Below are 14,013 nucleotides of genomic sequence, written 5' to 3' on the forward strand. Positions count from 1 at the left end.
GCTGTCTGGGCATGCTGGGAGTTGTAGTTTTGCAACATCTGGAGGTCCACAGGTTGAAGACCACTGGTATTGAAGGTTATACTCACATGTCCCCGCCGCTCCGGACCGTCACCGCTGCCCTGGATGTCGCCTTCCATCAATGTCGCTGCGTCCCCGACGCTCCGGCAAGGCCTCTGCTTCCCCGGCATCCTCGCTCTCCGTTGCCGCCATCATGTCGCTACGCACGCCGCTCCTATTGGATGACGGGACGGCGTGCGCAGCGACGTGATGACGATGATGGAGAGCGCCGACTATGCAGGGATCCAGAAGAGGACGCACCGGAGCCCCAAGGACAGGTAAGTGATCGTCAGCGGACCACACGGGGGACCGTAAACGGCTATCCGGTGGCAGCTGAAGCAGTCTGCGCTGCCGGATAGCCGTTTATGCGATTGCCCCGACATACAAAAGCATCGTATGTTGATGCTGCCTTCAACATGCGATGGCCTCTGAGAGGCCATCGTATGCTGAAATGATGGTATGTCGTGGCCATCGTAGGTCGGGGGGGGGGGGGGTCACTGTATTAAGTTACTTTATTAAAACAAATATATACCCCCAGGGTGCGGATGGCTAAGTAGTGATTGATTTTTATCAGCAGCCGCTAGTGCCAGAACATACATGTCACTGTGCATCTTGAATCAAGAGAAATTCAATATATCTATGGTGGGATTTGGGGGTCAACCCTAAAGTTGTTGACTATAAAGTTTTGATTGGTCTGAGTTGGGGTGTTCAGACTCCGACTGATCATTTGAAGCCAGGAACACAACTTGTCTAAGAAGACACAGCAACAGAAGGGATTGTTTTTTGCGGGACTAATTGTATTTTCAATTAATGTACAGCAAGACTGAATTTTTTAAATATATTTGCGGAATAAAAATGAAAGAAAAAAAAAAATGCAATTTTTTTCCCTTACATTTTTTGTATATATTTTCTTCTATCTTTTCATGTGACAGCACTGAAGAAATGTCCCTCTGCTACAATGTAGAGTAGTGCACAGCCTGTATGAGGGTTTCATTTTTTGTTCCCTCAAAATAACACAGTCATTAATGTCTAAAACTTCGAACAAAAGGGATTACCCCCTTAGTAAAAATGTCCAAAATTGGGCCCAAAGTGTCAATATTTTATGTAGTCACCATTATTTTCCAGCACTGCCTTAAGCCTCTTGGGCATGGAGTACACCAGAGCTTTACAGGTTGTCACTGGAGTTCTCCTCCTCGATGACATCACGGAGCTGGTGGATGTTAGAGACCTTGTGCTCCCCCACATTCTATTTGAGGATGCCCCACAGATGCTCAATAGGGTTCAGGTCTGGAGGTATGATTGACCAGTCCATCATCTTTCCCCTCAACTTCTTTAGCTAGGCAGTGGTTGTCTTGGAGATGTGTTTGGGGTCAGGTTGGAATACTGCCCTGCGGCCCAGTCTCTGAAGGGAGGGGATCATGCTCTGCTTCAGTATGTCACAGTACATGTTGGCATTCATGGTTCCCTCAATGAACTGTAGCTCCCAGTGCCAGCAGCACTCATGCAGGCTCAGACATGATATCCCCACCACCATGCTTGACTGTATACAACAAATACTTGTGTTTGTCCTCCTCACCTGGTTGCCGCCACACACACTTGACACCAAAAAAGTTTATCTTGGTGTCATCAGACCACAGAACATGGAGCCAGTAACCCATGTCCTTAGTCTGCTTGTCTTTAGCAAACTGTTTGCAGGCTTTCTTGTGAATCAACTTTTTCCTTCTGGGGCGACAGCCATGCAGACCAGATGATTGCAGTGTGCGGAGTATGGTCAGAGCACTAACAGGCTGACCCCTTGCACAACTGCAGCAATGCTAGCAGCACTCATACATCTATTTTCCAAAGAAAACCTAAGGATATGGCGCTGAGCATGGGGACACAGCTTCTTTGGTCAAACATAGCAAGGCCTGCTCTGAGTGGAACCTGAACCTGTCCTATGAAACCGCTTTATGGTCCTGCAGCTTATTTTTAGGGTCCTGGCAATCTTCTGCTCTTTTATGCTTAGTTCATCTTTATGTAGAGCAACCACTTTTTTTCTAGATCCGAACAGTTCTTTGCCATGAGATGCAATGCTGAACTTACAGTGACCAGTAGAGAGTGTGAGAGCGATAACACCAAATTTAGGACATCTGCTCCCCATTCACACCTGAGATTTTGTAACACTAACAACTCACATGACACGGAGGAAAAAGGCTAATTAGGCCCAATTTGAACATTTCGACTTCGGAAAATCCTTATATTTGTTCCCAAGTTTTAGACATTAAGGGGAAGATTCATCAAAACCTGCACAAAGGGAAAGTTACCCAGTTGCCCATAGCAACCAATCAGATCGCTTCTTTAATTTTGCAGAGGCCTTGTTAAATATGAAAGAAGCAAGATGATTGGTTGTTATGGGCAACTGGGCAACTTTTCCTCTGCACAGGTTTTGATAAATCTCCCCCTTATGGCTGTGTGTTCAGTTATTTTGAGGAGACACAACATTAAACACTGTTATACAGGTTGTGCACTCACTACTTTACATTGCAGCAGAGGGTCATTTCTTCAGTGCTGGAACATGAAAAGTTAGCATAAAATATATACAAAAAATGTGAGGGGTGTAGTCACTAATGTGCGATACTCTATGTACACAGTAACCCAACTAGAATAGTCAGTGCAGCTCTAGAGTATAATTCAGGATGTGACTCAGGATCAATAAAACAAAATTTTACAGCAAAATCTTACAATTTGTGGAGTAAAGGGGTATTCCGCCTATAGACATCTCACCCCTTTAATTAGACATAAGATGCAGTACCCGGAATTCTGTGCTGATCCAGTATAAAAAACGCTGGATTTCCAGAACTGGAGACACGACGTCATGCGATGCCCCCTTGTGATGTCACGCCACACCCCTCCATTCATGTCTATGGGAGGGGGCGTGACAGCCTTTGGATAGGGGATAAGATGTCTATGGGTGGAATTCCCCTTTAAATCTGTAGTTAATTCTGACCATTAGAAGTTAATTTATTCTACCCTCAGTATCAGAGCTGCCCTGATAAGGCCAGGTTCAAATGGCATTCTGCACATTTGACTAATCCAGCGGGCGCTAGGAACACTTGGAAATGCAGCATCTCCTAGACGGCAGTGTATTTCTTTGCAGAATCTGCAGAAAGAACAGACATGTCTATTCATTCTACAGATGACAGAATCGGAATTTCTGCGGCAGAAACATCTGGATTGGAAATTCTACTGTGTGAATAGTGTAGCAAAATCCTATTGAAAGAAATGGGACTATGCAGAAGAATTCTGCATGGAAATTCCACCATGTTAACGTATCCTAAAAGGTATCAGAATAACGTGTAGTTGCCCAGCACTGCTGTACCAGCTCCTATGCTAAACCTGTTCAGGTTGCTGTAGTCTTGGTTTGCCGGACAGTCAAATACATGTCTAAAGTGATGAGGCCAATATTTCCTTACATTGCAGATGTATTTTCTGTGGTAAACAAACATACACTGAATCTTTTGTTAGGTGTTAAAAAATTGCTTCCGCAAAAATCTATTTCAGTGTTTATAGTAGTAATAGTATATAGTCACATGTCCACTTCTGTCTAATAATTGTTCTGCTTTACCCTCTATCCCCAGAATATAAGGTGGAAACCTTTTTCTCTACTTTATGATATGGCTAGACCAGAGTATAGTGAGCGCATATTCTCTGCAGTTATGAGGTGTTTTGCACAGCGAGCGTGAGGTGTAGCTAGAGTCAGGAACACTTCTTAGGCTATGTTCACATGACAGAATTTCCGAGGCAGATGTTTCAGCCGCAGAAATCCCTATTCCAATGTCTGCAAAAAGAACAGAAGTCTATTCTTTCTGCTGATTCCGCTCGGAAATGCACATTTCAGAGCAGACTTGGTGCCCGCCAGAACGTTAAAAGGTGTGGAACGTCCACCTGTGTTTTCCTGGGCGAACATTCCACACATTTTCGGCTGTATGATCATAGCCTTACAAGTATTCTACCTAGTCCTGTCTACAGTTGGGTACATCTGCCCAAACATCGTCCCACTGCACGGAGGTCTCTACAAAAAGGAGGAGTAACAGGTCAAGGATAGCATGAAAGAAAATCTGTCATCAGTGTCACCTGCACTAACCTGTTGGTACAGACAGGTAGTGCAGGTGACACTGATGACAATGGTACTAACCTTGTCCCGTTCCGCGCTGCCGTTCTCACACTATCCTCTTCGGTATCTTCCAGCTGCGGGCCCGATTTGGAGCATGGGCGGAGCTTAGTGACATCACCGTTGCTGTTCTCTCCTGGGTCCTGCTACTGGAGAACAGCAGCGGAAACATCCCTAAGCTCCGCCCATGCTCCAAGTCGGGCCCTGAGCTGAAGATACCGAAGAGGATTACCAGAGAACGACTGCACGGAATGGGACAAGGTAAGTACCGTTATAATCAGTGTCACCTGACAGGTTAGTGCAGGTGACAGGGATGACAGATTTCCTTTAGGAACAAATGTGGAGCCAAAGTGCACAAGACAACTAGCAAGCGCTTAGTCTGGTAGTTCCTTCTGGATACGCCAAAGGAGTTGTGTCTCAGCAAAGCCCATAGAAGTGTTGGGGAATTCTGCACATTAACCCCAGTCCAACCCTGTAAAAATCCTTGTCAGTTAATTCACTTAAATAGAACACAATCTAGGAACATTCTCAAGTCATGTGATATATCAGGGACTACTACCCTCATCATCAACCCACTACAGTCACTAATAAATTCTATAACCACTACACGCTTTTTCTGGTGTCACAACCTTAACCATTAGATCACCACAAATGTCATCCTTAGAACATGGACACAGCTGATCTGAGCTAATTGTTCAGCATGATGATCCCTCCTATAAATAGTTTTTATTTGGGACTTTGATTTTTCAATGATTTTTCTGGATAAACAACTGAAAGATACAAAGTGATCGCAATGGAACACAAAGTCACCAAGAAAGATATCGCTCTGAGAAAACTGAGCCAGAAAGGAAAAGGATGGAGCATCCCAACCCCTCCAAACACCCCCAGGACCATCCCACTGATCACGGTAAGAGCTGAAACCAAAATATCATCTGAGGTGAGTAATGCAGTCCATGCAACAAATGGAAGAAGTGCACCCAGCAGGAAGTTCAGCGAGTCGGGTCCCCATGGGCTGTTTTCAGGAACTGAAATCCCCCAACGGATCCCACCATAAAACGACAGCAGGCAGCTGGCGGTGGCGATCTGGAGATATGCCATTTCTGGGTAATAATAACCCCCAATACTCATGGTGAGAGGAGCCACAACCATGGGGGCCAGTCCGGCCAGGCTCAGATACACGGCCGACCGCGGCGTCTTCTTCAGCTCCTGGCGGTGATTCTCCAGCATCTGGTTAAACTCGTCATCTTGTTCGTTTCGTCTTCTCTTGTGCAAAGAGGAGGAGGAGTGAAATCCACGGCTGAGAGGAGGAGGTGGGCACCGCAGGGTAGTGAGGGCGGCCATCGCTGGGAATTGTGTCATATAGGACTTCCAAGTAATCACTGCATGTGACTTCTGTCTGCAAACTGGGGCGGCCATCTTACAAAGCTGAAAAGAAAAACATCAGTATTATGTCCGGCTTGGTTACAGCAGAGCTATACTGGCGCCCAGCTTGTCAGGCATAGTGCAACTTATGTTCAGCCAGGTGTAATATGGTCACATTTTTGTCTCCACATTTCACCCACAAGTCCCAACCCAACTACTTTACCTCTTAAGCTGGCAGCTTCAAAGGTCCCTACAGATCCCTATGATAAATCACTAACTTAAGGTCACGGTGCAAAAAAATTAGCCCTCCCAAAATGAGTGGAAAAATAAAAAATAGGCGTCAGAAGATGACAATTTTAAAGGGGTACTCCGGTTGGATTTTTTTTTAAATCAACTGGTGCCAGAAAGTTAAACAGATTTGTAAATTACTTCTATTTAAAATCTTAATCCTTCCAGTACTTTTCAGCAGCTGTATGCTACAGAGGAAATTTCTTTTTTGTCTTGTTCACAGTGCTCTCTGCTGACACCTCTGTCCATGTCAGGAACTGTCTACAGCAGCAGAGGTTTGCAATGGGGATTTTCTCCTGCTCTGGACAGTTCCTGATACGGCATTAGGTGTCAGCAGAGAGCACTGTGGACAAGACAAAAAAGAAATTTAAAAAGAAAAGAATTTCCTCTGTAGCATACAGCTGCTAAAAAGTAGTGGAAGGATTAAGATTTTTTAATAGAAGTCATTTACAAATCTGTTTAACTTTCTGGCACCAGTTGATTTAAAAAAAAATGGTTTTCCACCGGAGTACCCCTTTAAGAGTGGTCAAGTCTCCCTTGCATTGACACATTTACTATCATTCACTTCAGATAACTGGTGTAAATTATAGCAAAAATCTTGGCACTGGTGTCGCTTGTGGTGCACGGAAAGTCAAAGGGTCACCAAATACCAACACCGATACACTGTGACAAACCTTTAGCAGTGTGAGAAGCATTAGAAGTGTCTCAGTGCACATATACTCAGATCATTCAATGTAAATCTTCACTCTGCCACAGTTCTGGACACTGATTCGCCCCACACACTGGGCGTCCTGCCGACCCAATATGGTTTTCAGGTCAATACGTGATTTTCACTGAAGATACCGGAATGCGAGCAGGAGAGGGAATGGAAAACACACACACCAAGAGGTGGGTAACCATAGAGGTAGTCATTACAGCTGTTGCTTTGGGTAACCACAATGCTTCATAAAGGGTTGCCACCTTTCTTGCAAAAAAAATATACCGGCAATGCTAACATCACAGGATACACACGTAACATCACAGGATACACACGTAACATCACGGGATACACACGAAACATCACGGGATACACACGTAACATCACGGGATACACACGTAACATCACGGGATACACACGTAACATCACGGGATACACACGAAACATCACAGGATACACACGAAACATCACAGGATACACACGTAACATCACGGGATACACACGAAACATCACGGGATACACACGAAACATCACGGGATACACACGTAACATCACGGGATACACACGTAACATCACGGGATACACACGTAACATCACGGGATACACACGTAACATCACGGGATACACACGTAACATCACGGGATACACACGTAACATCACAGGATACACACGAAACATCACAGGATACACACGAAACATCACAGGATACACACGAAACATCACAGGATACACACGTAACATCACAGGATACACACGTAACATCACAGGATACACACGTAACATCACAGGATACACACGTAACATCACAGGATACACACGTAACATCACAGGATACACACGTAACATCACAGGATACACACGTAACATCACAGGATACACACGTAACATCACAGGATACACACGTAACATCACAGGATACACACGTAACATCACAGGATACACATGTGGGGGTAATATTGTCCTATTCTGACCCCTATAACCTTTTTTAATCTCTCCTTATATGGGCCTGTATGAGGGCTCTTTTTTTGCACCCTGATCTGTAGTTTTGAACAGTAGAATTTTTGTTTTTATGTGACTTTTTGATCTTTTTTTATTTTTATTTTTAAATAAATTAGGGAGTTGCAGTTAGTTACTAACTACAAACACCCAGCATGCCCTGATACAGTGCTCAGCAGCTGCCCCAAAGGAAAACTGCAACTCCCAGCATGTTGGAATATATAGTAGTATATGCCAATGTTTCCCAACCAGAGAGCTTTCAGCTGTTGCAAAACTACAACTCCCAGCATGCCCGGACAGCCGTTGGCTGTCCGGGCATGCTGGGAGTTGTAGTTTTGCAACAGCTGGAGGCTCGCTGGTTGGGAAATACTGGTATGGTATGGTGCAACATTCCAGGAGCTGGAGGATTGGTTGGATAATTACCAGCCTTTGCATTGCCAGTATGTTTAATATAAAAATACTGGCAGGGTGGCCAAAATACCAGCCAGGTGGCAACCCTACCCCCTCCCCTGTGCTCCACTATACCTGCAGGGCTGATGGCCAACACTTTCCACCCAGACGCAGCAGCAGCATCCTGGAGACTGGCACCTGAGGAGACAAGAGGTAGATAGTCAGCTCCAGCTCTAATGCACAGATGTCATCTTCTTATAATCTACTGGAGCCCCTCACTATACAGAGGTATACAACCTAAGGCAGAACTACAACTCCCAGCATCCCCTGACTGCTTTCAGCTGTCAGGGGATGCTGGGAGTTTTGGTTTTGTAACAGCTGGTGAGACCCAGGTTGTGTGACATTGCTAGGGCTTAAATGCACAGAGAAGCCCCTGCCCTACACTGTGGGGGGTCTCTTCTACGTCGCAATCACCTCCTCCGCCTGCTGTGCAGCTCTAGGTCACTGACAGGAAGTCACCGGGTTCACTTCCGGTTTTGGCAAAGAAGCCTAAACGAGTGTGGGCAAACGGAGCTGAGCATGCGCACAATAAGCCTTGCGACCCCGGAGCTAAGGAGTCACTAGAAGTTATGTTGAGTCTTATGTAGTGTGTTATAATCTCTTGTATCGTTCAGGGATCCCAGCTTTGTATCTAAACCTGTCATCTGTGATACTGCCCGCAGAGCTGTGTATCTAAGCCTATTCTCTGATGCTGTCTACTAAACCACTGTATCTCAGCCTGTTCTGTCTAAAACTGCCTACTAATTGTATATCTAAGCCTATCCTGTGTGATACTTTCTACTAAGATGTGTATTTAAGCCTATTGTGTGAGACTGACTGCTTAACCACAGTATCTAAACCTATTGTGTGATACTCTCTGCTGAGCTGTGTATAAAATACTATCAAGTGTGATTCTTTTATGCTGACATGTGTATCTAAGCCTATCATGTGATACTAGCCACTGTACCAAAAACTATGTAGCTTGATATTGTCCGCTGTGCTTATCATGTGTGATACTGCCTGCTCAGCTGCAGTATCTAATTTTTCAATGTGTCTGTTGAACCACTGTATCTAAGTCTGTGTGTTAGTATAGTTGTTACTGTCAGTATAAGGCTATCTTCACATGGCAGAAATTCAGCATTTATATTCCACATAGACATTCCGCAGCAGCAGAGTCTCTTTGATTTCAATGGGATTCTGCTGCTCTGTTTACACAGCAGAAATCCAAAAACATTGAACCTGTTCAGTGTTTTTGTGGATTCTGCTCGGATATGCATTTCCAAGCAGTCCCAGCGCTGGCATGTTCTGCCGACACTGTGTGCAAATAGCCTTAACCCCTTAAGGACGCAGGACGTAAATGTACGTCCTGGTGAGGTGGTACTTAACGCACCAGGACGTACATTTACGTCCTAAGCATAACCGCGGGCATCGGAGCGATGCCCGTGTCATGCGCGGCTGATCCCGGCTGCTAATCGCAGCCAGGGACCCACCGGCAATGGCCGACGCCCGCGATCTCGCGGGCGTCCGCCATTAACCCCTCAGGTGCCGGGATCAATACAGATCCCGGCATCTGCGGCGGTTCGCGATTTAAATGAACGATCGGATCGCCCGCAGCGCTGCTGCGGGGATCCGATCATTCATAACGCCGCACGGAGGTCCCCTCTCCTTCCTCCGTGCGGCTCCCGGCGTCTCCTGCTCTGGTCTGTGATCGAGCAGACCAGAGCAGGAGATGACCGATAATACTGATCTGTTCTATGTCCTATACATAGAACAGATCAGTATTAGCAATCATGGTATTGCTATGAATAGTCCCCTATGGGGACTATTCAAGTGTAAAAAAAAAATGTAAAAAAATGTAAAAGTAAAAAAAAAGTGAAAAATCCCCTCCCCCAATAAAAAAGTAAAACGTCCGTATTTTCCTATTTTACCCCCAAAAAGCGTAAAAAACATTTTTTATAGACATATTTGGTATCGCCGCATGCGTAAATGTCCGAACTATTAAAATAAAATGTTAATGATCCCGTATGGTGAACGGCGTGAACGAAAAAAAATAAAAAAAGTCCCAAATTCCTACTTTTTTAATACATTTTATTAAAAAATTTTTTATAAAAAATGTATTAAAAGTTTTTTATATGCAAATGTGGTATCAAAAAAAAGTACAGATCATGGCGCAAAAAATGAGCCCCCATACCGCCACTTATACGGAAAAATAAAAAAGTTAGAGGTCATCAAAATAAAGGGATTATAAACGTACTAATTTGGTTAAAAAGTTTGTGATTTTTTTTAAGCGCAACAATAATATAAAAGTATGTAATAATGGGTATCATTTTAATCGTATTGACCCTCAGAATAAAGAACACACGTCACTTTTACCATAAATTGTACGGCGTGAAAACAAAACCTTCCAAAATTAGCAAAATTGCGTTTTTCGTTTTAATTTCCCCACAAAAATAGTGTTTTTTGGTTGCGCCATACATTTTATGATATAATGAGTGATGTCATTACAAAGGACAACTGGTCGCGCAAAAAACAAGCCCTCAAACTAGTCTGTGGATGAAAATATAAAAGAGTTATGATTTTTAGAAGGCGAGGAGGAAAAAATGAAAACGTAAAAATTAAATTGTCTGAGTCCTTAAGGCCAAAATGGGCTGAGTCCTTAAGGGGTTAAAGGGGTACTCCTGTGGAAAACTTTTTATTTTTTTTTATCAACTGGTGACAGAAAGTTAAACAGATTTGTAAATCACTTCTATTAAAAAATCTTAATCATTCCAGTACTTTTTAGGGGCTGTATACTAAAGAGAAATTAAAAAAAGAAATGCATTTCCTCTGATGTCATGACCACAGTGCTCTCTGCTGACCTCTGCTGTCCATTTTAGGAACTGTCCAGAGCAGCATATGTTTGCTATGGGGATTTCCTCCAGCTCTGGACAGTTCCTAAAATGGACAGCAGAGGTCAGCAGAGAGCACTGTGGTCATGACATCAGAGGAAATGCATTTCTTTTTTGGATTTCTCTTTAGTATACAGCCCCTAAAAAGTACTGGAAGGATTAAGATTTTTTAATAGAAGTGATTTACAAAGAACATCTGCAGCAGAAAACACTTATCCCCTATTCACAGGATAGGGGATAAGTGTTTGATCGTGGGTGGTCTGAATGCTGGGGCTCTGCAGCAGCTCTCCCGTGCAGGGGGCGTGCCGACCACAGCGTGATGTCACGGCCGACACGTCTCCTCCATGTAACTCTATGGGAGAGTCAGGGAGGCAGCGTTCGTGCTTCCCCACCTCTCCCATAGAACTGTATGGGGACGGGACAGGGAGGGGGCGTAACCGTCGACCTCTCAGGTCGACGCTAAGCACATTAGCACTCACACTCAGCGCTAATGCCGGCGCATGTGATATTGTTAGTTTAAGTGGTGTATCTAATCCTATGCGTAGTACTGTCAGTATAACTGGTGTATCTAATCCTATGTGTGATTCTGTCAGTATAGCTGGTTTATCTACTCCTATCATGTGGGATAATGTCAGTATAACTGGTGTATCTAATTCTATTGTGTGATATTGTTAGTTTAAGTGGTGTATCTAATCCTATGCGTAGTACTGTCAGTATAACTGGTGTATCTAATCCTATGTGTGATTCTGTCAGTTTTGCTGGTGTATCTACTCCTATCATGTGGGATACTGTCAGTATAACAGGTGTATCTAATTCTATCGTGATACTGTCAGTATAGCTGGTGTATCTAATCCCATCATACATGGTACTGTCGGTATTGCTGGGGTATCTAATCCTATTATGTGTGGTACTGTCAGTATAGTTTGGATATTTCATTCTATCATTTATGGTACTCTTGATTATAGCTGGGGTATTTAATTTTATCATGTGTGATACTGTTAGGATTAGATACAACAGCTATACTAACAGTATCACCCATGATAGGATTAGATACCCCAGCTATACCTATAGTACCACACGAGATAGGATTAGATACACCAGCTATACTATCTTGTGTGGTACTATCGGTATAGCTGGGATATCTAATCCTATCATGTGTGATACTGTTAGTATAGCTGTTGTATCTAATCCTATCCTGTTTGGTACTGTCTAAAGCTGGGGTATCTAATCCTATCTTGTATGGTACTGTCTACAGCTGGGGTATCTATTCCTATCTTGTGTGGTACTATCGGTATAGCTGAGATATCCAATCCTATCATGTGGGATACTGTTAGTATAGCTGTTGTATCTAATCCTATCCTGTTTGGTACTGTCTAAAGCTGGGGTATCTAATCCTATCTTGTATGGTACTGTCTACAGCTGGGGTATCTATTCCTATCTTGTGTGGTACTATCGGTATAGCTGAGATATCCAATCCTATCATGTGGGATACTGTTAGTATAGCTGTTGTATCTAATCCTATTCTGTTTGGTACTGTCTACAGCTGGGGTATCTAATCCTATTCTGTTTGGTACTGTCTACAGCTGGGGTATCTAATCCTATCTTGTGTGTTTCTGTCAGTATAGCTGGAGTATCTAATCCTATTACGTGTGATACTCTCAGCTAGCTATGGTATCTAAGCACACGTTACAGTTGCGTGAATGTTACGTCCCAAACGGTTAAAGGACCTTTCGTGATGTCACAGTCACGTGATCTATCACATTCTTATGCATGTTACTGATCACATGACCATTACATACCCGCCCATAGTAAAAGGTCCTTTCCCTTCTGGAAGCGAACATTAGGGTATTTGATTTGTATTCTTATTTTTGTGCCTTAGTAGAAGTAGATGCAGTAGTGCTCGTGTATGTGTGTATAGTATATATTGTATAGTGTACTAGTTGTCTATAAAGTTAGTATTTCATATAGATGTGTATCTACAGAATTGCATTATGGTTGTCTATACCTAGATTATTGATTAGATACAGTGAATATCTATAGTGTATGTGTGGATCAGGGTTGTATATACAGTTAGTATTATATGTATATGATAAATGTTTTGTGTGTACAGTGGTCCCTCAAGTTACAATATTAATTGGTTCCAGGACGACCATTGTATGTTGAGACCATTGTATGTTGAGACCAGAACTCTATGGAAATCTGGTAATTGGTTCTAAAGGCACCAAAATGTCATCCAAAAATAGGAAAAAGTGAGGATTAAAGATAAATAAGTAGATAACTAATATAGATAAAGCAAGTCCTTACATATATAAGTAGTAAAGATCTGCTGGGGGCTATAAATCACTGTCTATGTCAGTGTTTCCCAAGCAGGGTGCCTCCAGCTGTTGCAAAACTACAACTCCCAGCATGCCCGGACAGCCAAAGGCTGTCCGGGCATGCTGGGAGTTGTAGTTTTGCAACAGCTGGGGCCACCCTGCTTGGGAAACACTGGTCTATGTAGAAGACAGGAGCTTCTTCAGGGTCCTGTAAGTAAAAAAGTAATGGAGTCGCCCTCACCTGGAGCAGCTAACCCTGGTACAGGTAAAGTGTACAGAACATGTAATACCTCCCTGTACTGTAGGGGGCACTACCAGACACCAGTCAGTGCATACGCTTCAGTAATACAGGTAAAGAGTACAGAACGTGTAATACCTCCCTGTACTGTAGGGGGCGCTACCAGACACCAGTCAGTAAATACACTTCAGTAATACAGGTAAAGAGTACAGAACATGTAATACCTCCCTGTACTGTAGGGGGCGCTACCAGACACCAGTCAGTGCATACACTTCAGTAATACAGGGGTTTTACCAGTGAAATGTCCATTCTGATTGGTCAGTTCTTCCAGCCATTGACATGTTTCGCAGATCTGGACTGTCCGTACATTGTATGTTGAGTCTGGTTTCAACTTACGATGGTCCAGAAAAGACCATTGTATGTTGAAACTAATGTATGTTGAGGCCATTGTAAGTTGAGTGATCACTGTATTTATATTATATACATGAGCAGTGATAACATGTAGATTGTTTGTTTATAATATTAGTATGTTTTATCAGAGTGTTTTTACAATCTTCCTTTGTTCTGCCAGTTGTATTTCTAGACCTTTTAAC

General features: G+C 43.4%; 2 protein-coding genes across 4 annotated transcripts in view; one reads left to right on the forward strand and one right to left on the reverse strand.

Moving 5' to 3' along the window:
- Nucleotides 1-4,417: 4,417 nt before the first annotated feature.
- TMEM69 (transmembrane protein 69) lies at nucleotides 4,418-12,605 on the reverse strand. Of its 3 annotated transcripts, none has more exons than XM_056531697.1 (3): nucleotides 8,383-9,277; nucleotides 8,076-8,138; nucleotides 4,418-5,632 (listed from the first exon to the last, which is right to left on the reverse strand). In XM_056531697.1, the coding sequence occupies exons 2-3, from the start codon at nucleotides 8,121-8,123 to the stop codon at nucleotides 4,934-4,936; spliced, it is 747 nt and encodes a 248-aa protein (XP_056387672.1). In that variant the 5' UTR covers nucleotides 8,124-8,138; nucleotides 8,383-9,277; the 3' UTR covers nucleotides 4,418-4,933. The 3 variants fall into 3 exon arrangements, with proteins under 3 accessions (XP_056387672.1, XP_056387671.1, XP_056387670.1); XM_056531696.1 differs by lacking the exon at nucleotides 8,383-9,277 and adding an exon at nucleotides 12,558-12,605 and having other exon boundaries at nucleotides 4,419-5,632; XM_056531695.1 differs by having other exon boundaries at nucleotides 4,419-5,632; nucleotides 8,415-9,276.
- A 54-nt stretch (nucleotides 12,606-12,659) lies between these two features.
- Nucleotides 12,660-14,013, forward strand: part of LOC130283196 (uncharacterized) — a 71,374-nt gene continuing 70,020 nt past the window's right edge. The window contains exon 1 of the mRNA XM_056532401.1: nucleotides 12,660-12,712. The gene's annotated coding sequence lies outside the window, so the exon portion shown is untranslated. The remainder of the gene's footprint in view (nucleotides 12,713-14,013) is intronic.

This window comes from Hyla sarda, chromosome 7 (genome assembly GCF_029499605.1).
Source record: "Hyla sarda isolate aHylSar1 chromosome 7, aHylSar1.hap1, whole genome shotgun sequence".
Lineage (NCBI taxonomy): Eukaryota > Metazoa > Chordata > Amphibia > Anura > Hylidae > Hyla > Hyla sarda.

Bases quoted from the DNA above. Each gene is read 5' to 3' on its own strand.
- TMEM69 (XM_056531697.1), bottom strand. From the start codon at position 8,123: ATGCTGCTGCTGCGTCTGGGTGGAAAGTGTTGGCCATCAGCCCTGCAG. The intron at 5,633-8,075 runs GTATAGTGGAGC...TTTTCTTTTCAG, and splicing joins GTTGGCCATCAGCCCTGCAG to CTTTGTAAGATGGCCGCCCC.